General features: G+C 35.9%; 1 protein-coding gene across 1 annotated transcript in view; it reads right to left on the bottom strand.

Moving 5' to 3' along the window:
* The window catches only part of LOC150076452 (H(+)/Cl(-) exchange transporter 7-like), a 301,080-nt gene that overhangs the window by 170,580 nt on the left and 104,083 nt on the right, over positions 1-26,417 (bottom strand). The window contains exons 10-11 of the mRNA XM_090387362.1: positions 19,675-19,785; positions 5,858-5,912 (exon numbers count right to left, since the gene is read on the bottom strand). Coding sequence (XP_090243488.1) covers positions 5,858-5,912; positions 19,675-19,785 — 166 coding nt within the window. The remainder of the gene's footprint in view (positions 1-5,857; positions 5,913-19,674; positions 19,786-26,417) is intronic.

The following is a 26,417-nucleotide window of genomic DNA, read 5'->3' as shown; positions in this document are numbered from 1 at the left end:
TACTTTACATTTGTCAATGTTAAACTTCATTTGCCACCTCTCACCCCATCTGCTCAACCTTTCCAGATCCTGTTGCAGTAGCATAGTGTCAGTAGTGTCCTTGACAACCCTGCCAACCTTCGTATAGTCTGCAAACTTGGACATTAAGCTTGATATACCATCATCAATATCATTTATAAATACAGAAAACAATAATGGACCCAGTACTGAACCCTGATTGACTCCACTAATAACATTAATCCACGATGAGCAGTGTCCATTGATTACCACTCTCTGTCTTCTCCCCCTCAACCACACCTTTATCCATAGCAGCAATTTGCCTTCAATGCCACACTGCTCCAATTTGTGCAGCAGTCTTCCATGTGCAACAGTATCAAAAGCCTTTCTAAGATCCAAGTATATAATATCAAAGTTATTCCCTGCATCCAGTTCTTTTGTGACTGCATCATAGTATCCAATCAAATTGGTCAGGCAAGACTTCCCCTTAACAAAACCATGCTGTGTCTGAGCTATAACTGAAGTCTTGTCTAGATGATCCTGCAGTGCTTCTTTAACCAGTGCCTCCATTAATTTTCCAGGAACAGAAGTTAAACTAACAGGGCTATAATTACTTGTGTCGCCCTTTGATCCTCCTTTGTGAATTGGGGTCACATTTGCACATCTCCAGTCCATGGGTACTTCCCCTGAGTCCAAGGAAGCTCTCATAATTATGGCTAAGGGTTTGCTTACTTCCTTTGCTGCTTCCTTTAATATAACTGGATAGATCCCATCCACCCCAGGTGCCTTTCTTGTATTTATCTTCAACAATTTCTCCTCCACTTTACTCTCAGTTATTACAAGATTCTCTAGCTTACTGCCAGAGTTGAATACACCTCTGGCATTCCCCTCGCTGAATAACTCCTCATGTGTGAATGTCGATGCAAAATATTCATTCAGTTTGTTAGCTACCTGAGCAGGATCATCAACAGTTGACCCATCGATATCAAGTGGACCAATCTGATTCATCCCCATCCTTCTAGAGTTTACATAAGTAAAGAACTCTTTGCTGTTTTTCTTTGCATCCCTTCCCAAAGATTTCTTGTAATCTGCTTTGGCCTGCCTAACCTCCTTTGTAACTTGGTTACAGATCAACTTCTATCTATCATAGGCTTCTGTGTCACGTGTTAATTTGTATGTATCCCATGCATTATTCTTCTCTGCCATGTCTCATTAGTTCATCTGACATCCACTTAGGCCTAAACCTTGAACAATATTTCTTAGTTGGTATGTAAAGCCTAGTAGCTTCCAAGATAAGTTCTTTGAATGCTTCCCATTTTGAATTTGCTGTTGGTAACATCATCAGTTGGTCCCACTGTATAGAATTTAAATACTGTCTCAGTCCATCGTAGTCGCCTTTACGAAAGCAATAACCCTTCCCTTTACCCCTAATGGTAGTTACCTCTTTGAGTAAATCCCACTTCAGCACACTGTGATCACTGCCACCTAGTGGTTCATTCACCTGCAGATTCTTAATGCATGAAGAATCACTACTGATAATCAAATCAAGAGTATTACTCCCTCTAGTTGCCTCCTGAACATGCTGATGTAGAAAACAATCATCCAATAAATCCACAAAAGCCTTGCTAGTGTGTGAGTGACCAGCCCCCAAATTCCAGTCAATATCTGGGAAATTAAAATCCCCCATTATAAGACTCTATGATTTACTGGCCCACTCTATTTCCCCGTACAGTTTCTTATTATACTCATCAGAGTCATTAGGCCTATAGCACACTCCTACTCCCAATTCTGATCTCCCAATGCTTATGTCACACCAAACTGACTCGACACTGCACTGTCCAGCAATGTTGACTGGCTTCACTTCCTTGGATTTTATGTATTTCTTAACTAATAGCATAACCCCTCCTCCCTTCCTATCCTGTCTATCCTTTCTGTAGACATTGTACTCCCCAAATTCCAGTTCTGCATTCCTTATATCTGTGTGACACCACGTCTCTGAAATCCCCACAATATCTGCCTTTGATGTTTTGAGCAATACCTCAAATTCATCAAATTTATTTACTAAACTCCTAGCATTGGTGTACACGCAAGTATACATGCACCTGTTCTTTTTCTTAGTTATCCTAACACAACCTATGTGTTTATTTGTACCCCAATGATTCCCAGCAGTCTCTGAAATATCCTGCATCTTATTTTCCAGGCTGCGGCTCATTCCAATAGAAGCAGTGCAAGAATCACTTTCACCTCTGCCAGTGGCTACTGTTAATCTATTAGTCCTTGTATCCCCCCAATCTAGCAGTTTTCCGACACCCACCTAACACTGCCTCGATAGCATCAGCAAACATTCTTGCACCCTTTCTATTTAAGTGTATCCCATCCCTGTAGAAGCAGTCTCTCCAGCTATGCTTTAATCCAACAAAGTGTAAGGTATTACAGCTGGAAAACAGTAATCCCAAAATAACTTATTCACTTGGTGGAGTTCAACTAAACCCAGTACTGGAGGAAAGGGACTTGGGTGTTACAATACGGTCAGACATGAAATTCTCTGAGCATTGTAAACAGGTTGCAAGGAAGGCCCATGGTGTCCTATTGATAATCTATCGAACTTTTGCAAGTAGAGATAGGGATGTGATAATCCTATTACATAAGGCTTTTTTTAGACCACATTTGGAATACTGTGATCAAGTATGGAGACCGCACCTAAAGAAAGATATCGAGCTTCTTGAAAGGGTGCAAAGATGGGTCACTCACCTGGTGAGATCGGCAAAAGGACGTCCTTATGAAGAAAGACTTTGAATATGTGGGTTGCAGAGTTTGGAAACTAGACACCTTAGAGAAGATTTGATTGAGGTGTTTAAAGCTCTGAGAGGCATCAGTAAAATGAATGAGGATGAAATTTTCAAGATTATAAATGATGCTAGAACTAGGGAACATAAATTCAAGTTACGGAGGGAAATGTTTAGATTGGACTGAAGGAAGTTTTATTTTAGCCAGCGAGTTATAAATTACTGGAATAAGTTGGGTGGTAGAGGCTGACAGTTTGGGGAAATTCAAAGGTCATCTGGATAGTACCTTCGGGTCAGGGAAGCGCATAGGATGATAGGTTTAAATTTTTTTTTTTTTATTAATTACTATTATTTATTATTTTTTTTTTTTATCATTTTTTTTTTGGCTGGTGCAGCATAAAGCCATAGGCATTCTTGCACCATGCGGCCATTACTAATACTAATCAGTTCAATTAGCCCAATATGAGGAGGCTCAAAAAAAGATTTGTACTCACCCGGAAATAGTTGTGTTGGAAGGTTGAACCAAACACCATGTATTACACCTTTTCAACATAGTCACCAGACAAAATGACACATTTTTGTCATCTCTAAATACATTTCCATGGAACAGTTTTGTAGAAGTCCTCTGACTGTCCTTTCAAACCATTATAACAGCAAAAATCACCTCATTATCAGCAGCAAAATGTGTTTCACGAAGAAAGGACTTCAGGGTAGGAAAGAGGAAGATATAAGAGGGTACAAGGTCAGAGAATAAGCATTATGTGGCAATATTTCAAACCCACATTGATGGGCACACCTCATTGCATCGTGCGAGGAATGCACAGGGGCACAGGGGCACAGGGGCTATATAAAAGGCATGTGCAGTAGGCACATGCCTTTTGACAGCTTTGCCCATCTTTTTTCTTTGATAGCAGCACATAGCTTTATGAGGAGGTTGGAATAATACTTCACCATCGCAGTACAGTCCCTGTTAGTATTACACCATGCTGATCCCAAAAAATTGACATCACTTTGCCAGCACTTGATTGCACTTTTGCCTTTTTTGGAGGGGGTGTGACTCTGCAGCATGCTTCCATTGTTTTGACACTGTTTAGTTTCAGGATCATAGTGATGGATCCAAATTTAATCCATGGTGACTAGCCATAAAAAAAAATTCCACTGGCACATTGACAACATTTCATGTGCACATTATGTCCTTTTTTTCTTCTGGTAAGGAGGTCAGAAGTCTAGGAACCAATCAAGCAGACATTTTGCTCATATGCCACTGTTCATGGATAATGTCATAGACCCTCTAATTTGGAGCTCTGCAGCTAGTTCTTTGATGCTAAAACAGTGATCTTCTAGGATTAATCGCTCAATTTTTGTAAAACTCTTTTCTCTTTTCTTACAGTAGCTGTTGTCCATTTCTTTGTGGAATGTTTTGGGTATTTTCCCATGCAGAAAGAGGAACCAAATCATTGATCAATATTCCACTTTATCCATTCTGACATTTCACTTCATTCAGTGCTGCAAAGTAAAAAAAATGAATTGTCAGATTGAAACCAAAATTTGTTTTGTTTCAATTGAAACTGAAACCAAAATAAAGGAATCAACAATGAAAGGCTGTTAGATACAGTTGTGCCCAATGTTAGTTACAAATTTTGAAAGTTTTCATCAGGTTTCCAAAGCTGCCAAGACTCTGGCAGCTTCAGAGTATGTTCTGTTTAAAAAAGTTTAAAAAAAAAACGTGGAAGTCAGCACTGAAGATGTTACGAACTGATTTCATCTCATTCAGAGCCCATGTTCAATGAAGATGTGATTGTCATGCAAGAAGCAAATAAGACAGTGCCTGAAAACCAATGTGACAACAAAATGATTAAAAGCCCTCTCACAAAGACTTTAAATGTGAAGAACCTCAATGCCTTTACTTACCTTGAGCTCTTAAAAACTGTGAAAGAATTTGACTCCTAATGTTGAAATAAGTTCAGTAGACTACACATGTATTGAGAGTTATATCTTGCTAGATTTCTTTTCCAAGAAAAAAAAAAATGAGGCACATGTTTGACATTCTCTTGGCAAATATTCAAGAAAGCTGATGAGATACTACATAAGTCAACAAAAGAACCCTCAACAATTAAGAATATGACACAGTCCCAGCAAGCCTGTCACCCAACCATCAAAATTAGTTTCTTCTGTCTAATAAATGTTACCCCCCCCCCCACCAGTAAGCTGAAGCAAGTTGATTTTAAGGTAAGAAAGTAGTATTTAGGATTAATTTTATTGGTGCTGTTTGATGTTAAATAAAGCTATTAAATGTTTAAATATACTCTGTATATATGTAATTCAGTTTTTTTTTTTTAAATGCTGGAATGTTATATGGGAGTAAAAAAATAAAATTAGGTCTTTTACTTTTTCAGCTCAACGGAACATTCATTATAATATGCAAATCTATCATTCAACTTTTAGACATATTTTAACGAATGCATTATGTTTGAAAGTCAAGGACCACCCGTATTTGAACTGATTGGAAAATAGCAGCTCCAGTATCATATTAGTATATGTGATGCATTACACTTGGTTAACAGTAATCCCTAGAATAAAGTATCACTGGGTAACAACAAAGCAGGGTGGTTGATAGTGAAAAACAATTCAGGTTTAACTGTATAGTCTATTGTGAATTTCTCTGAATATGACATTGCCCCATGAGCTAGGGTAGTTCATGGGGCAATGTCAAATATACCTTTTAAATGTTTAAAATTATACACAGGATCTTTTTTTGGCAGAAGAGCCAAAAAAGATTATTATTAAATTATACAGAGAAAGCCACATTTTGAATAGATCAGTAGAGATTTTGAAACCACATTTTAATAAAAATGTGGACTTGCAGGAAAGATTTTAGAGAAGACCAACAAGATTAGTTATGGTAGCGGTTTCTAATTTTTTTGTTTTATCCTAAGAAAGTATTATTTTCTAACAACCCCCCCTTCATGGAAATCAATTATACACAGGATTTTTTTTTTTTTTTTTGCCAGGACAAACAAGTATATCATTATTCCATTATGTTACTTCAAGTGATCAGATAAAAATATACTTACCAATAGCACCCATAAGCATGTATACAGGCAATTCAAAGAAGCGATAGCTTACATTCTGTAATTATTCATTAGAAGTATTTAAAATAATTAGTGTATACACATCTATAATAAATATAGCAAAATGATTCTATGAAGCTAAACATTTAAAATACATTTAGGTTTGAACACAAACTAGGTATATGTTGAAACATATACCTAGTACAGCAGACTCTCGATTTACCGGGATCGGATTAACCGGGACACTTCAAGATTCCAAATAAAATTTAAAAAAAAAAAAAAAAAAAAATCAACTAGAAATAATAAAATTCAAGCAATAACCAGAATAGGTATAAACAGATATCTTGCAACCCCCACTGTCTTCACACCCGCCGCTCAAAAAAAAAAAAAAAAAAAAAAAAATGTTTAGTTTGTTTTAGTGCGTTGTGTCGATTGTTGTGTTCCGGTGCACTGCAAAAAAGAGAAAATTTTGTTTCGTTATTTATGTCAGGGATGTCGAAATTTTTTTTTTTATTTTTGTTTAGAAATCGCATTTTTAGTTTAAAGAAAAACTTGAAATTATTCAAAAGTTTGAAAACGGTGCATCTGTTAAATCTCTAATGAACCATTATAACGTTGGTAACCAAACCATACACATCGTAAAAAAAAAAAAAAAAAAAGAAAAAGAAAAAGAAAAAAAAAAAAAAAGAGAGACTCTTTTTGGATACGTAAAAAAAGGATAGCCATCATATTGGACACACGAGTAGTGTGTGGTAAGTTTTTTTGTTTTTTATCTATCGCCATATTTTTTTTACGTAGGTTGCTGAACATTTTTTGATACAGTAAGTCCCCGACTTACGCAACTACAGATTTAAGTAAATTTTTTTTTCACTCAAATTTTTTTTAGGATTGTAAAATTTAAAACAGACAAAAAAAGAAATAAATAAATAAAATAAGCAATCAATAACAATGATCATGGCACACACAAATTGCACAAGTGAGATATAGAGTAATAAGCAAAAAAATAGGAAAGAAGAGAAGATTCTTACAATTTATTTATGGTTTTTTTTTATATGCTGAAGATTTCAGTGAAGGGAACACACATTTCATTATAATAACGTAAAAACACACAGAATTCCAGCTATTGGTATTTTTTCAAATGCAATAAGATCGAGTTTGCTACCTGTTTATATTTAGATGCACGAATAGAAAAGCCCAATAAACCGGAGCGCAAATTGTTTTTATTGTTTAATGGTAGTGACCTCCAGAAATGTGCTTTAGCAAAATGTGAGCTCGTGCAGGGTGATAATAGTGAGTTTTCGCCTAAACCTGTGAAGTTCTTTACAGAAAATTTCATTTTGACCGTTATCATGATGCCGACTAAGAGAATAAGTGATAGTGCGACAGGTAAATCTACCAAGAAAAGGAAAGCGATTGAGTTGGATCAGAAAATTCAAATAATAAGTATATATGAAAATGGTCAAACATTAACAAGTATCGCGCTGAATTCAGATTTGTCAATAATAATATAGTAGCAATATGTTATTAGTCATTTCCGAGTTACGTAAAACTCAACGAAGTAAGAAGTCTTGGAATGTATCTCTTACATATGTCGAGGACTTCTGTATTTTTGGATTAACCAGGAAATCAATTATCAGGGATTTGTTTTTTACCATCTATCCCAGAAAATCGAGAGTCTACTGTACTTAGTACCGTGCACGGGTTGAAGGTTGAGAAGATAAAGAAGATATTTGTTGACAATAGATTTGAACTTCTGTGGACTGTAATTTTCAGGAAATATGTATGAAGGATGGTTGTTCCAAAAAAATAGAAGTTGAATGAATAAATGAGGAAGGAGAAAAGTTGGTTCTGTGAGTTTGAAGCTGGACAGTAAAAGGATGTTGACTGGTTATAGTACGTGTTTGGACTGCTTTGGAAGAGAGATTCCAAATTCACCATATTCCTAGCATTAATGTACAATGCATGTTATATGTGTGCCCGTGTCAGCCCATACATTTACTTTTCCCATGAGGTCCCCTCAGCAGGATCAATTGTCTATCACTCCTTGTTTTTCTGGCTGCTGCATGTCCTAATGGAAGCAATGCAAGAATAAATTTTACTTCTGCTTGCAGCTGATGTTAAATTATTAGTCTCTGTATTCCCCAAACCAACAGTTTTCTGAACAATCTAACAGATAATAGTGTCACAACAACATCAGCAAATATTATTGTACCCCTTCTATTTAAGTATATTCCAATCTTTCTTTCCTGTTAACAGGCAAACACAATGCTGGAAAAAATTCTACCCCATGAGCCTAGCATAGTCTGTTCAGGGCCAAACTGATTGACAATGCACTCATCATGTACTCCCTCATATCGTGAGGGAGTATATGACGAACTTTCGAATTTAATCCTCTCAACTTGTGATTTTTTCTCAATATTTCCCTGTACTTGTTAAGTCCTCAGATTTTCTATTCTTAATATTATTAATACAATAAGTACAACATTGCCTTTTGTGCCTGTAACCCTGCCCTATTCCATGTGCCCTTTTTACACAATATATTTCCCATTTCTCTGACATCAGTCACTGACAGTAACTACTTTCTCTGTATGCAGTAGGTATTACAGTGGTTTCTACTGCATGAGTTAAGAATTAGACTTAATGATGAGGAGCTGATGATTTGGTCCTTAACAGGCAGAAGTTGTGACCATCTCTCTCTCTCTCTCTCTCTCTCTCTCTCTCTCTCTCTCTCTCTCTCTCTCTCTCTCTCTCTCTCTCTCTCTCTCTCTCTCTCCCTCCCTCCCCCCCCCCTCTCACACTTGCAAAATGAATAGCTACTGGTGATCCTGATAAGGTCCTCACATCTGATGGTGATAGCCAGTGTGTAGTTGATTTCTGCTATGCTTCTTAAGACAGGCCTCTAGTTTCTCATACTATAGACTACTACATGTTTCTCTTATGCAGATTTTTCGTTGTAAATCCTTTGAAATGGGAAGTCTTCATATGTAAAATCTGAAATTAACATTAGCCATCCATTTTGACAGAGAGAGAGAGAGAGAGAGAGAGAGAGAGAGAGATACACATGTTCCCACACAGAGAACTGCTACCAAGGTGGTAGATGACTTTCATCAACCGGTGAAATACCACCACTTTGCTTATTGGAGGCTTGAAGTGGTGAAACCCATGTTTAGTCTCTAGAGCAAAGTTTCCGGCATCCCCCTCCCCAAATACTTCTTTTTCAACCCATGCACGGTACTAAGTACTATAGGTTTTGATACCTTTCGTGTTTGGGGTTTTCATAAAAAAAAAAAAAAAAAAGTAAAGGAAAAACACACTGCACACAAGTGCATCGAAAAACAGGGCCCTTTTCAATAAAATTTATAATAGAAAAATAAACTTGTATTCAAATTAGTTTTAGACTTTGAGAGAGAGAGAGAGAGAGAGATGAAAATCTCTCTCTCTTGAAATGCAAACATCTGATGCTTGCATAGTTTACTGTTTTTGTAAGTTATCTTTAGGAACATAACAAGATTATGGGATTCTTCTTGCTCAGATTAAAAACATGAGAGGGGCATAAACTCAAATTGAAGAAAGACAGTTGTCAAATAGATGTCCTAAAATTTGCCTTTAACCAGTGTGTAGTTGATTGCTGAAAACCTCTATCCATTGTTGTGGAAGTTGATAGCCTAAATAAATTCAAGGAAGAACCAGACAAAGTTTTGGATTTAATGGATTGGTGAAATGGGAAATTTTTTTTTTTGGCTGATGCTGTATAAGCTTGCTTTCTTATATCATATGCCTCTACTAATGCTAATGATATTGTAAATTTCATGTGTTTAGTGGGTTGACATGACGTATATGAAAATAACTTTATAGTATGAATCAGAGCTGTAATGTTCAATACGTTCTACGTTGATATTAATATTTATTAATACAAATTTGTAAAATATTTATTATTTTTACAAATATGAAAATAATGTAGATTATAATTTTCAGGGAGACAAATACCTATGTATTTGTCTCCCTGAAAATTAGGGAGACAAATACATAGAGTAAAAAAATATGTAGAGGTCCTAAAATCCTCAAAGTTTATTTTAAATCCATAATGAGATCACAGATCCTCTACAAGGAGACAAATACATTGTTGTCAGCAAGAGACCTTTGATTTGTGGAAGACATAAGTAAAATGAGATCCTTAAAACAGTTAATCCTTCTCATCTCTAATAGACCTGCATGCAAAAGTTCTTTTAAATGCCATCAGCACTAAGCTTTCTCAATCCATTCAAAGCCTTAAACAGCACCGTGTAGGTGCCTAGTCTCCAGATGTTGCAATTTTCAGAACTGAGTGCCTCTCTCTCTCTTGTTTTGTTCCCCTCCCACCTATCTTGTTGTCCTTCTCTGCACCTGTTTGACCTGTATGCAGTACCCAAGATGTGGCCTAACCACTGCTTGTACAATGGGACAATTACCTCTTTATTGCTGCTAGCAAATTCCTGTATATCACTGACAAATCCTTATGGGCTTTCCTGGCAGCCTGTCTGCACTACTCAGAGAACTACATAATTATCCCCAAGTCTTTTCTCATTTTCCACTAATCTGAGTGTAGTACCACAGAATGGATATGTTAATCGGGGATTACTGCTATCCATATGCAGTATCTTGCATTTGATAATGTGGTAACATTGTGAAAAATCTTTCAACTGTGAGTCAGGAGTCAGCTGAATTCTGCTGTTACATTCCACTGGTGGTTGTAATATTCACAGACCTTTCTTTTCAACTTTTCAAGATTGAAAAAAAAAAAAAAAATATATATATATATATATATATTACATGGAGCAAGATCAGAAGACTATGGAGGGTGGGGTACTACAGGAATGTTTTTTATGGTCAGCAATTCTTGTATGGAGAGTATAGCGTGTGCAGGTACATTGTCATGACAAGAAACCATCCACTGTTTTACAACAACTGCTAGCATTTTCCTGTAATTGAAATTCAATCTGTTTAAACCAAGCTTGGTTTACTGTCAGACCAGTTAAAATAAAAAAAAACAAACATGTTTTAGTGAACCTGTCATGTTTTTTTTTTTTTTTTATGGACATGATGAGTTTAGTGACTTCTAGTGGGATGAGTGGAATTTCAGTTCAGAGTTGAAATCATATTCACATCTCATCACCAGTAACAATGCAACTGATTTTCAAAATTAAAGCCCATTTCTAATTTTCATCAATTTCTTAGATAGTTAATTGCCGATCAGAACACATTTTTTCTTGCACTTTAGCAACCACTTCATCAATGCATGAGTTAAAGATTGACGTGAATGTTGGTCATCTTTGGCAGATTCTCAACTATTTTGGAAATGTTTCATTAGTTGATAGATGTTAGCCTTATTGAAACAAGCACTGGAAATACATTCTTAAAGTTGAGGATTTGAACATATTCTTCATACAAAACTTAATGTAACACATGTTTTTCCATTTTCATAAATATTCTTACCTTTGATAAATAATGATTGCAACAGAAGCCTAAAGTTCACCTATACATCTAAAGTTCAACATGGCTGTAATTAGCAGTGTACTGACACTGCCTTTATTTTACACATGATTGCAGCCGTCTACCTCCACTTGCTCTTTTGTAATAAATAAAGTCAACTTTTTGACGCGATCTCATAATAATCATATGGCATGTAGAAACTGGATGTTGTCTGTTATTGTCTCTAAAGCCAATTTTTTCACCTGCAAATGGTAATTTACACCTGTGTTAATTATTCACAGCTGCAATGAGTGTGAAACTCACTCTCAACAATTCCAGTCAGTCATCATTATACAAAGAATTCATCATCATCAGCCATTTTCAATCCACTGCAGGATGAAGGCCTCTCCAGCAACTTTCCAGTTCCTTCTGTTTTGAGCACTGGCCATCCATTTACTACTCAAAAACTCATGAATTTCATCTATCCATCTCCGCCTTTGTCTTCCAGGTTTTCTTCTAGCTCCTCTTGGGTACCATTCTGTTATTTTCTTAGTCCATCTGTCATCATGTCTTCGAGCTATGTGTCCTGCCCAAGACCATTTTAGTTCTTTAGTTTTGATAAGAATGTCCTTTACTTGAGTTTGCTGCCTAATCCATGTGTTTCTCTTCTTATCTAACATTCTAATTCCCAATATAATTCGTTCCATTCTTCGCTGTGTAGTTCTTAGCTTCTCTTCCATTCTTTTGGTGAGTGCCCAAGTTTCACTTCCATAAGTCATGGTGGGGAGTATACATTGATTCATTATTTTACGTTTCAGACAAACTGGGATATTGCTCTTCAGTATGTGACTATATTTCCTGAATGCTATCCATCCAAAATTTATTCTTCTCTTGACTTCCAGCCATTTATCATTATTACAGCTAATAACTTGTCCCAGATAAGTATATGACTCCACCTTTTCAATTACTGCTCCTTCAATCATTATTTCCCTTTCCGTGGCATACTTGTTCATCATTACTTTTGTTTTAGCCATATTCATCTTTAGTCCAAAATCCTTACTAACTGTGCATAACTGATTAAGATTTTCCTCTAATTCTTTGGGATCGTGGCTTATGACCACAATGTCATCTGCAAATCGTAAATGGTTTAGGTACTCTCCGTTCACATTGACTCCTTTCTGCGACCAGTCTAATCTTCTGAAAGCTTCCTCAAGGGCAGCAGTAAACAGCTTCGGAGATATTGTGTCTCCTTGTCGAACTCCTTTCTTGATTTTGAATTTGCTACTGTCTTTGTCTAGTCTAATAAAGGATGTAGCACTCTCATATATTTTCTTCAAAATCATAATATATGGAGTATCTATGCCTTGTCTTTCCAGTGCCCGAAACGTTGCCTTATGCTGTATGGAGTCAAATGCCTTTTCATAATCCACAAATGCCAGGCATAATGGTGTTTTATATTCATTTGCTTTCTCCATTAGCTGTGATATTACATGAAGGTGATCCATAGTTGAGAATCCTGTCCTAAAGCCAGCTTGCTCTTTCGGTTGATTCTCATCAAGTATTCTTTCTAATCTGTTAGTAATGACCCTTGTGAACAACTTGTAGATATGGGATAACAAGCTAATTGGTCTATAATTTCCAATTTCTGATTTATCTCCTTTCTTATGCAGCAAAACTATGATTGCATTATTCCACTGCTTAGGCATCACACCTTTTCTAATGCACTTTGTGAACAGTCTTACCAGTTTTTGTGTTATGTCTCTTCCTCCCAATTTTAACAACTCTACAGTAACTTCATCTTCCCCCGGGGCTTTCCGATTCTTCATTTTCTTCAATGCATGTTCTACCTCATCAGGAAGAATATCGGGTATGTCGTACGTGTTGCTACTTTGCAATCCATCTTCCCCACTGCTGGTATCATTCCCTCGCTCCTTGTATAATTCTCTATAGTAGTCTTCTGCTATTTGAATTACGCCTTCTCTGCTGTTTATAAGTACACCATTGCTATTCTTCAGTTTCAGTATCATTTGTCTTTCTGTATTACTGCTCATGGCTGCTGATTTAAATCCTTTGTTTTCCCTTAATGCTTGTTCTACTTTTCTTGTGTTAAATCTTCTTATGTCCTCTCTGAGTCTCTTTCTAATGGCTTTGCATAACTCAGTATACTCAATTTTCTCCCTGGCAGTGTTTTTCTTGCTCTTCATTTGTCGTCTTTGGTTCATCATGACAAGTGTTTCTTGACTAATTTTTTCTTCTTTGGATTTCTGTTTCCCTATAGGTTTCTTGGGCTTTATCACTTTCAGAAAGTTGTAATATTCCTCGTCGATATCTTGGTCCTGAGCAGTCTGCAGAAGCTCAAACTTGTTCTTAAGTTCCAGTACATACTGCTTTTTCTCCTCCTCTGTTATTTCAAAGACCTTTGTATTATTTACTCGAGTCAGTTTTTTCCTTTCCTTTCCTATGTCTATATCAAGTGTACATCTTACCATTCTGTGATCACTTCCAACATTTACCTTATTCAGGACGGTAACATCATTCACAATATATCTTCTCTTAGTGAGGATGAAGTCGATTTCATTAGTTGTTAATCCATTTGGACTCTTCCATGTCCACTTTCTGTTCACCCTTTTCTTGAAAAAAGTGTTCATTACTGACATTCCTTGAGATTCTTCAAATTCCACAAGTCTTTCACCTCTTTTATTTCTTTCACCAATTCCAAAATTTCCTATAGTTCCTCTTTCTGCACTGTTTTGCCTTTTTCCAACCTTAGCATTGAAGTCCCCCATAATAATAGTGTAGTGGGTTTTCTGCTCATCTAGAAGACTCTCAATTTCAGTGTACATGTCTTCAACCTCTTCATCATCATGGCTCGATGTTGGTGCATAAATCATTACAATCTTTAGCTTGTACCTCTTAGAAATCTTGAGTATTAGTCTTGACACCCTTGGTGATGTACTTTTGAATTCCAAAATGTTGTTTTTAAAATCTTTATGGACCAGAAACCCAACTCCACCTTCACTCTTTTCACTGTTTCCATTGGTGTACAGCAGATTTCCACTTGATAAACTTATAAGTGATTCATTTCTTCTTCTTGTTTCAGCCAAACCGATGATATTCCAATTCACATTTTCTAATTCCTTTTCCAGCTCTAATATCCTGTCTTCACCGATGAGTGATCGTACGTTATAACAGGCGAAGTTCAATTTCCGTGCATGGCAGCCTGGTCGTACCCAGAGATTCTTAGCACCCTCTGCTTCCACTCTGATCCTCTCGCTGCCGTAAGAGGGAGAGTGAAAGCTGCTGGGGACTGAGGGCCATTTGTATTGTTGTGCTCTCATTGCTGGAGGGATTGGTCTTTTCCTCTTCACGCTGACCAGGCGTCTTGAAGAGAACCACTCTGCACGTTCGTTGCCACCTAAGTGACGTAACAGGGCTCACCATCGAGAAGGTGTGCATGAGTGGATTTTAGGGAGGCAGGCCAACCGGACTTCTCCTAAATCTTCTGTAATAGAGAGATATTGGATCCATCAGTGTTTTAGGCTGAGTGTCTGATAACACACAGGATACCTGTTCCCCTCTAAGCCCCTCTACAGTATGATATACTCTACAGTATATCAAATTACCACATAAAGTTGGAATGCTTTTTTTTTTGGAAAAGAATTGAATATCAGAGAACTAAAATAAGAGATTTTTTTTTTTAACTCATTAATTGTATTTCTGAACTGTTGTTTTCTACAAATGAAATATTTTCATTTGTAGTTTGTCTCGCATGGTTAGATAATATAATTGATATTATATTCATCTAATTCATATATCAGATAAATATTCTTACCTTTATATGTTATGTTCAGAAGATACTGAATTTATAACTTGTGTTTTATAATTTGTATAAATCTCTACCGTTTTCACCAACACGTGTTTCACATTCAACATTGCACTGGAGTGATTAGCATTAGTAGAGGCATACGATGCAAGAAAGCAAGCTTATGCAGCATCAGCCAAAAAAAAAAAAAAAAAAAAAAAAAACCCTCTATTTTTTCCAAATGTCTATCCAGCTCAGCCTTAAATTTATGGTGCCTCCGTAGCCAGGTGGGAAGGAGCAGCAGTGCGTAGCATACACTTCTTGATTAGACCAGGGTTCGAGCCCGTCACCACCAAATACGGAGGATGCAGGAAGGTCAAGGGAATGACCACCGCATATTCCCGGAGCAATATGGCCTTAGTTGCTAATGCTCCTAAAAACCAAATAACAAACAAACATCTGTTCCACCAATTAACTATCTGCTGGCTAAAGGCAAATTTCTGCACATCTATTCTACAACTGTCTTTCCTTGATTTGAATCTGTGCCCCCTCAGGTTCTTAATCTGAGCAAGAGGAAGAATCCCATCAGCATTCACCTTGCTCAACCCATTCAAGGCCTTATACACCTCAATCAGATCACCTCGCAGGTGCCTACTCTCCAGGTGCTGCAATTTGCAGAACTTAAGCCTTTCTTTGTAAGAGCACCCCTTTGTTCCCCTCACCAATCTTGCTGCCCTTCTTTGTACTCATTCTAGCAACTCTACATCCTTCCTAAAATGAAACCTCCAGGCCTGAACACAGTACTCTAGGTTTGGCCTGACTATTGCCTTGTATAACGGGATAATTGCATCCCTGTCCCTGCTAGCAAAATTCCTATATATCATTAACAAGACTCCATGATGCACACATTAATCTTAAGGTAGCACAATGAATGTTTATATGCCATTAGTAGGGCACCCTTAGCAAAGTGTAAAGAAAGAGAAACCAAAATGGCAGGTTTTTAAATGGAGTTCTTTAAAAAGGTTTGAAGCTGATGTGTTTTATGTTTATAAAGTGAAACAAGATAGTTTGAGGGCTCTTCTGCATAAATGCAATTATTTTGTTTAGAGTTCCCTGTAAAATTTAATGTTTATTTTTGAAGAAATATCATTATTTGGAATGAATGCAATGTTTACACAGCCATAGAGACCACATTTAAAGGGCAGAACATAAAGCCACCATTTAAGTCAAGCTATCTAAAAATGGTTTCAGTCAAGTTTTTATAGGTATTTTTGTTTTTTTTTTGCAGTAGTATTTAAACAGTTAAGCCCTCTGGAATTGAAGTTTGATGATTTTATATCTTTTAGCAATCATTTTTCATTTTCAGCTCCTTATCAATGATGCAATTTTAATTATCATGTAGACATTCTATACAGGTAAGGAATGCTAACTTTTTAAAAGATAGTACGAGTGGATTTCTACTTGAGGAAATACAGACATGAATAAAAAGGAATTAGAGACGCTAAGGTGTTTTAAAGAAAGCAGCCATTTATCTGTATTCTTTGGAATAATTCCTTGTTTTAAATGTTTACTATTAGTACAGTAATAATATCAGAGTTAGAATACAGTGGACTCTTAAATTCAAAAGAATTAAGTTATGTTCTAGAAGTCAGCTTAAGTGTATGTCAACTTTATCAGTGAACATTTGTATATTGTATCATTAAGTTTAACATAAGGCCAGGGAGGCCAAGGCTGCGTATGAGAAAGCATTGGCTAAGAGAACAAAGAACGGGGACAAGAAATTTTTCATGTTTGTGAATTTAAGGAAGAAAAAAGCAAATCAAATTGGACTCTTGTGCACTGGGCGTGGGAAGTCTTAGACAAACTAACTGATTTGCAGATGAACTGAACAGATACTTTGCAACTATCTTTAATGGTGAAAGACCCTTCATGATGAGAAAAGGCTGAGCCATATGAAATTAATGATGTAATTACAGATGATTGTTTATTAGAAAAACTTTTGAGCATAAAGGTAAGTAAGGCTCCTGGAGTTGATGGCATATACCCTGTAGTTTGAGGAAGAGTGCAAGGGAGTGTACTGAACCATCGAGGTTAATTATGAGGGCATCTTAGGACTCAGGGAAGGTTCCTTTGGATTGGAGAAGTGCCAATGTATCACCAATACATAAAAGCAGTTCTAAGAGTGAATTTGGTAACTACAGACTGGTTAGTCTGACTTCATAGTCAGACTGGTTAGTCTGATTCTAAGATCTCAGTGGTAGGAAAAATCTTAGAGGCAGCGATTAAGAGTGCAATCCAGGGACATTTAGATAGATATGGCATTCTGAAGGACACACAACGTGGCTTTGTTAAGGGTAAATCGTGCTTAACTAACTTAGTAGGCTATTTTGGCAGTTACTCATGAGCTGGATTTAGGGAATAATTTCAACATAGTTTATTTGAATTTTAGCAAAGTATTTGACTTGGTGGTTCCTCATGAGAGGTTACTGTATAAGCTTGAACAGGTTGGGATTACTGGTAAGATGCTAAGATGGATTGCTGGGTGTTGCAGGGCAGAAGGTTGTGATTAATATATATTCATTCAGAATGGTATAAATCAGGAGTGGGGTCCCTCAAGGATTCGTGCTTGAACCACTGTTGTTTCGCATTTTCATAAATGACACTGATGAAGGGATAGAAGGCGTGATGTCAAAATTTTCAGATAACATAAAAATTAGCAGAGTCGTTAACGATCCATGCCAAGCAGCACTCCTTTAGGATGACTTGAACAGACTTCAAACATGGTCAGAGAAGTGGCAACTATGTTTTAATACTGCTAAATGCAAGGACTTAAACTTGGGTAATAGCAACCCATTAAATCATACATTTGGTGGGGTTAAATTAAAAACAGTGAAGGATTAAAGGGATCTGGGAGTTACAAATACGGGTAGATATGAAGTTTTCTGAACAGTGTAAACAAGCAGCCAAGAAAGTCCATGGTGTCCTATCGATGATTTATCGAATGCTATCCTGTAGAGATAGAGAGGTCATAATCCCACCATATAAGGCAATTATAAGGCCACATTTGAAATACTGAGTTCAAGTATGGAGACCTCATCTGCCAAAAGACACTGAGCTTCTTGAAAGGGTGCAAAGACGGGCAACTGGAATGGTGAGATCAGTAGAAGGACAGCCCTATGAGGAAAGACTCCGATTACGTGGGCTACAGAGCTTGGCAACTGGGTACCTCAGAGGTGACCTGATTGAGGTTTATAAGGCTCTGAGAGGGATTAGTAAAATGAATGAAGGCGGAATTCTCACTGTTTTAAAGAATTACAGAACTAGGGGGTGATAAATTCAAATTACAGGACTTGGGGTTTATATTAGATTGTATTAAGTTTTCTTTCAGCCAGCAAGTCTTTGATAGCTGGAGCAAGTTGCCATCGCAGGTAGCTGAGGCTGACAGTTTGAAAATAAATTCAAAAGTCAAATGGATACTTACCTGTGTGAGGATGGAAGCATATAATTTGTGTTTTCTTATGTACTTGTTTTTTTTTTTTTTTTTTTTTTTCCCCGAGTGCAGCAAAAGCTTTGACTTCCCTGTGCTATATGGCAAATACTATTACTATTAATAATCTTAACATATTTATAACCAGTTATTTTTATTTCAGATGTATTTTTTGTTACCGAGTTTCTTTGTGATCTTTTCTTTAAAGAATCAGTCAACACATGAAGGAAGTAAAAGTTTCTGGAATTGCGTTTTTAAATTTGGGGAAACCACACTAAGTACAGATTTTGATTTATAGAAATACTAGGATGCGCCCTGCCAAATTTTCTGGAAACTTTGGCAGGGTGCACCCTAGAATAGTCACACATTCATATTTCTGTGATGTGCATTTTATTTCTTCTTTTGAATTTTGAGGCTGAAATAGATGTTGGATATTCAGAGATTTGCTTACCGTTATTTGTTTAATTAGAGAAACCAACAGACAAGGAAGTGATGACAATCTTCCATATGAAAGGCAAAACTACCTACCAAGACATTAACCTAATATGAAAATAATATTGCATAGTGTATTTTTTTTATGTGCATTTTATAAAAAAAAATTACAGGTAGATATCTCTCCTCAATGCATTTTAAAATTATATTACAAAGTTTTTTAAATAAAAAACAACCATAATTATTAGCATAGAAGGCAAAATTCAATGGCTAATATTCATAAATATTAGTGATACAAACTGATCTTTTATGAATCCAAGAGGCTCCCTTCCATCTGCTGATGTTACAGAATTCTGTAATGGGTTAAAAGCTTCAGCATTTTTGCAAAATTCAATATTGTTATATAGAAAAATTCTACTTTAAAATTGGTTGGAGGAGCAACTGAAGGCAACTAGTTCATGTTGTTTACATCATTTATATTTTCTTACATAAAAAAATCTCTCCAAACCCTTGCCCACTCAGTGTGGATTCATGGAGCACTCAGTTTTCAAAGGACTGATTAACAGTACTAAGTGGAGAACAACTATAATTCAATTTAACTCATTAAAAAATCCAAACAAAAAAAAAAAAAAATTGTATAAATAAACTTACATCGAATTTGCCAAAGTTTATCAAGCCAGAATATGACAATTCAAATGGATGACCATGATAAGCACTCAAGATAACATTCAAAGTAAAGGCAGAAACCATGGAGCAGAAAAACTAAAAGGACAAAAGAAAAAAGCAAGGTATATGAAATTATTGAAAACACTCTTAAGTTGCCATATCATTGATGTTTTTTATTTTTCAAATTAAGCACTTAATAATAGCATATAATAAGTAAAAATGTAAGAATACCAAATCAGGTGAAAAATTAGAAAAATTTTATATTATAATCAGTCAGGCATCCCAAATTCAGAAACCTCTAGGCCGGATTAGTGCTGGTTTGTGGGAATCCTTACACTGTGCATATAAAATTTTTCATTTCATATAAATGAAAAGACATTTTAATTTGCATTATTGCAATTCTAATGAACTAAAAAAGCACAATACGTACGCGTGCGTGTATGCATGTATGAACATCCATACACAGTATGGTCAAAATGTTGATATATAAAAGTATTTTTTTATTGGAACAAAAAAAAAAAAAAAAAAAAAATCAGTGAAACTGCACACAACTTTGCTCAAATTATTGTCTTTCAGCTCTAACACACTATTGCCACCCATGATAAACTTTTTGAAGGTAATCCTTGAATTCTTCTACTGTTATATAATGAAAACTTGCCTTGGGGTGATGATGAATTTGGCTTCATTATTGAAGTGATGATCTCTTAACTGTTATTTCATTTTTGGGAAAAGAAAAAAAAAAAAATCACAGGACAAAAGCCTAGATGGATATGGTGGATGGGTTGAAAAACTGCAATTTGAGGTATAACACTGATAAATATAAGGTACTGTATTTTGATATCAGTAATTAGCATTAGTAAGGGCACATGATGCAAGAAAGCAGGCTTATATAGAATAAGCCAAAAAAAAAAAAAAAAACCCTTTATTTCACCCATCCACTCGCTCCAAATGTTTGTCAAGTTCTGCCTTGAATCTATTTAAGCTATCAACTTCTACAATGACAGATGGAAGTTTGTTCCAGCAATCAACCGCCTGCTGGCTAAAGGAAAACTTCCACACATCTTTCCTACAACCGTCTTTCCTCAATTTGAATTTATGCCCTCTCAGGCAATTATTCTGAGCAAGAGGAAGAATCTCATCAGCACTGAGCATGCTCAAACCATTCAATGCTTTATACACCTCAATCAGATCACCTCGCAGGTGCCTAGTCTCCAGACACTGTAATTTGCAAAATTTAAGTCTTTCTTCGTAAGAGCAACCCTTTGTTCTGTTCACTAATCTTGTTGCCCTTCTCTGTACTTGTTCCAACAGCTCTACATCCTTCTTAAAATGAGGCCTCCAGACTCAAGTACTCAAGGTGTGGCCTGACCATTGCCTTATATAAAGGGATAATCACCTTATCCCTGCTAGAAAAATTCCTGTATATCATTGACAAGATACCATGAGTTACTCTTGCAGACCATCTGCGCTGCTCAGAAAACTTCATATCTGCCTGCACAATTACCCCCAGGTCCTTTTCATTCTCTACCACTGTCAGTGTGGTACCACAAAGTTGATACGTTACTCTGGGATTACTGCTTCCCACATGTAGTACTTTACATTTGTCAATGTTAAACTTTATTTGTCACCTCTCAGCCCATCTGCTCAACTTTTCTAGATTCTGTTGCAGCAGTGTACTGTTATTAGTGTCATTAACAACCCTGTCAACTTTCGTATCGTCTGCAAACTGGGACATTAAGCCTGATATACCATCATCAATATCATTTATAAATACAGAAAACAACAATGGACCCAACACTGAACCCTGAGGTTCAGTGTTGGATCCATTGTTGTTTTCACAACTTCAGCACTCCACTAATAACGTTAGTCCACGAAGAGCAGTGTCCATTGATTACCACTCTTTGTCTTCTCTCACTCCACCATCCCTTTATCCATAGCAGCAATTTGCCTCCTATGCCACAGTTGCTCCAATTTGTGCAGCAGTCTTCCATGTGCAACAGTATCAAAGGCCTTTTTTTGCTAATGCTATATAAGCTGCTTTTTTGCATTATTTTGCCAATATCAATACTAACACACACACTATACTCACAAAAATAAGGGGAAACTTAAATGTTTCAAAGAACTTTTTATTGACACAAATTACACTGTATCTTGTCCTCTTCTTTATCTTTGCCTTCTTCCCACGTTTATATGGGGTCAGCATCATGATGTCATGAAGATCGAAAAATTTAAAGGAGGACTAGGCAAATTATTGGAATGAATGGATAAATGGAGTGAATAAATTTTTTGCTAATGCTATATAAACTGTATCTTGTCCATGAATTCAAAACCAGTTTTTATGATAGGCAAGCAGTATTTCTGGTCTAAATCTGCTTTGACATTGTGGCTAATTCAGTTATTCATTGTAGGAGAGATGGCCTGGCCTGAAACCAATATTCCAGTTCATCTCAAAGGTGTATAAAGGGGAATCTGAGAAAGCCAATGAAGCTTTTGCACATATCTTCAAACAAAGTCACTGTAGGCTATGCAGTATGACATGGTGCACTGTTATGCTGAAAAACAGAAAAGGGACACTTCTCAATACTGCTACTACTACAGTGTATAAAAGGCAAAATTTGTTCAAAACATCAGTGGCATTCATAGTTCCATAAACAATGATCAATGGTCCAAACTGGAGAAACAACCCCGGCAGGATGACACACTTTTGTAAACAACAAACTCCATGCATTTGCCAGATCCAAATACAGCCATCACATTGGAAAACTGTTCACCACAAATTTGTCACTCCATAACATATAAAACATGCCATGGAGTGACACAACATGTTTTTAATACTAGTGTACAAAAAGTTCGGGGAAATATATTTGGGAAATAATGAAGCTTATTCAGATGAATTAACCTTGAAGTAGTCTCCTTGATACTGTATATACTGATTCCAATGCTTTTGAAAATTCTGGTAAAATTCTTGATAAGCTTCTTCCATAATTGTTATTAGTTCCTGTATAGCATTATGAATAATTTCCTCACTGCAAATCTGTGACCTTTCAATGGAGCTTTAAGATGGCAATTTAAGACATGTGAGCACAGTGATAAAGTACAAGAAATTCTTGAATGGACAGGGTTGGGTGTGCAGGGGGTGTTGTCAATGTTGCATGTGCCAATTACATGAAGCTTACTTTTCTGAATTTTTTTTTTTTTTTTTCCAAACAGGATTGGGTAATCACCATAGCACTGTTTTGTAGTACAGGAATACCTCGCATAGCATGGTTAATTCGTGCCAAAAAAATACCGCGCTATGCGAAACCGCGCTGATTGAGGTATTATTAGTATGTATTTTAATGTAATGTGTTCCGACAATTTGATTATATGGGTCGAGTTGCAAAAATATATAGGTGTTTGTTTACTATAAATTGATGCACAAGAAATTCTTGCAAAAAAAAAGAAACTAAAATGATAAAAGTTAAAAATATTAGTAAGTACAGTAGAAATGATTTTTATTGCAGTATGTACATACCAAAAGAATATAAGTGAAGTATGTACAGTATTTTTATTTTTAAAAATAACTGATCAGAATAGTTTGCACAGTTTTTTTCTTCTTTTTATCTATATACATCTCTTTATAACATCGAATGTCATTTTGTAACGCCTGCCTTACTTTCATACCTCGTTCAATGTTTGGATCTAGAAGAACACTCAGCACCATTACCTTTCTTCTTTCCACTCATATTTGGGTATAAAGGTGTTTTTAAAAAATAATCTTTAATAAAAATACACAGCGAAAAATATTTGTACAGTTTATGCACAATCAACGACCTCACCGCTCGGAATCTAAGAGTGTTTACTAATGTATGAATGCTAGCAGAGTCCGTATATAATGGGAGTTTTGACAACAGTCAGAATGGCCTTGAATCCATAATGCATTGGCCTATGTGCTGGCATTATAATACATACATGCATATCAAATGTATTGGTGCGTAACGCAGTTAACTTTTTTTAAATTTGTAAACCACGCTATAGCGAAACCTGCGCTGTTCGAAATCGTGCTATGTGAGGTATTCCTATATTCTTGGTTTACTATTTGACCATGCAAGACAAATTTATAATGAACAATGCCCTGCAAGCCAAAAAATAGGCCAATAAGGCATGATCTTCATATTTGATCAAGATTATCTTGCTTTTTGGGCTTGGAGAAGAGTTTTCTGATGAAAGACTGGGGCCTTTGTTTCCATAACCACATGCTTACAATTAACTTTGGAGAAACAAAGCGTATGCCCAGACATGTGAGAACTCACATAGTAGAAATATGTTTTATTCCCAAATCTTGTGTTAAAATCGAATGATGTCCCACGAGAAATATTGAAATACTAATTTCATTAGCAACTTCATGAATAGTTAAATGTCGAACACTCCTATTCATATCACAGACAACAGATATTGAATCACTGGTGTGTGAAATTTGAAGGATGGCCAAAACAATTTGCCTCCACCCCCCACAACTTTGCAAACCAGTTAAAATCTGTCTGAAAAAAAAATAATAAATAAATAAATTCGAAACACCTTCTATTCAATGTGCACTTCATATGACTAACTGCAAATAAACAGATGATTCATGCACTACTTTTTCTAGGTGAGTTACTAAACATGTTACAAGTTGGTATAATGGCACAATTTCAAGATATAAAGTCAGTTCTTGAACCTGTCCAATGTTCCAGTGACCAAATATAATGAGTTGTGGCTAGTCCACACTTTGCACTGTACTGCATACCATATTATCGGTTTGTGTGGTGTACTACTCTTCCATAATATCTGATGCTGTGTAGCTCTTCATACTGTCTTTGTACTAATTTCAGTTCTTGTGGCCTCTTTAAATTTCAGGCTGACAGTATAGCAGAACTTCATTAATTCAGAGTAAAGGAGGAAAAGGAGAAATTCGAATTAGTGAAGGTTCAAATTGTACAATATAATTATATGTAAATTGTTTTAAGTTATATGTCATAAAACAAGCAAATTCATTCACATTCACGTTAATTTAGATAGTAGAATACAATGATGAAAAGAAAGAAAATTTTAAGGAAATGTTTATATTTAAAACAAAATTAAATAAAAACTTTTCAAATTGAATAAAACACAGATAATAAAATTTTTTTTAACAATAAACTGTTTGAAGGTTGACAAATATAAATTTAATTAGATATACATGGTTTGCTGTTCCCCCACTACTAATATTATTTTTGAAGAACTTGAAATGTTCTCATGAGTAAAGATCCTATAAACGTCCTGCCAGTTCATAATGTCATAATTTCTTAGTGTGTATAAATATTTTTTTAATTCCTCCTCATAATTAGCAAATTTAGCAGGAAGCTTTTGATTCATGTAATTTATCTTTTTCTTCTTCATTTTTCACTTCACCCATAGATGTTCCTCTCAAAATTTTGTTGCTATTTTATCTTTTAAAATATCACCCGAATTAACATCGCTAGTGCAAGACATTTTGACACTCTTTATCTTTAGCATTAGTCAAGGCATATGATGCAATAAAGCAAGCTTATACAGCATTGGCCCCCACCAAAACTCCCTTCCCATTTCACCCATTCATTTGCTCCAAAAGTTTATCCAGTTCTTCCTTGAATTTATTTAAGCTATCAACTTCCACAACGACTGATGGAAATTTGTTCCGGCAATCAAACACCCACTGGCTAAAGGCAAATTTCTGCACATCTATTCTACAAATGTCTCCTCACTTTGAATTTATGCCCTCTCAGGTGTGTAATCTGAGCATGAGGAAGAATCCCATCAGCACTGAGCTTGCTCAAACCATTCAAGGCCTTATCCTTTGATTCCATTTAAATAAATACATTATCGTTTAACAAAAGCAATTAACAAAAAATAAAAAAGCAAATAACAAAAATAATTTAATAAAGCAATTTGGAAGTGAATCAACTTTTATTTAGCATGGTAACCTCTAAAGGCTATTCCTGGATCACATAAATAACATCATTATTTGTTCCAAAGTATCACCCTTTCATATGTTTCTTTAATGCAGGAAATAGATAACAAGTCAAAGCAGTAAATTATGGAGAATGGCTGGGTGTGACAGCAATTCATAACCAAAATCATTGATCTCCATGGTAATCTTGCTTGGGGTACCATGGAGATGGGAAGAGAACAAAGAATAATGGATAATTCTTTATATGTGATATTTAATGGTTTGTGAAATTTTGGTAGCAAGGAAAATTAATATTTTCCATGAACAGTAGTAACACATGATGTGAAAAAAAAAAAAAAAAACAAACAAACAAACAAGTCATAACCCATGTTCTAAGATACACCTTTTCCGTAATGTCATGTTTCCAAAATCTGGTCTGGAACCTTGCAAGTAACCATTAAGAAATTTTTTAGCTTAGTGTTATGGGTTCAGAGATGTCTCAATAGCAAGTCTGGCATCCCCTACACAATATGCAGGTAAGCAATTAGCTTCATAATGCCTTGTCAGTGAATCATCAAAGAAAAGTAGCACTTATGTTTACACTAGAATGAAAAGGATAAGCCATACTGGCACAGTAAATATGAATGGAATAAATATTGATGGATCATGTTCAGGTTGCTGATCAACAATAAATATTATGCATTTACACTGATTTGTGAAGAAGTTTTCTGTAATGGGGATAACAGAAGTATACCTAATTATAACTGGGAGCCAAATGATTTCGTGAGAACTAGGAAGTGGA

This window comes from Mastigoproctus giganteus, chromosome 13 (assembly GCF_048544385.1).
Source record: "Mastigoproctus giganteus isolate SK-2022 chromosome 13, ASM4854438v1, whole genome shotgun sequence".
In the NCBI taxonomy this organism is placed as follows: domain Eukaryota; kingdom Metazoa; phylum Arthropoda; class Arachnida; order Uropygi; family Thelyphonidae; genus Mastigoproctus; species Mastigoproctus giganteus.
Note: the sequence above shows the minus strand (reverse complement) of the source record. Positions and strands in the feature narration are given on the sequence as shown.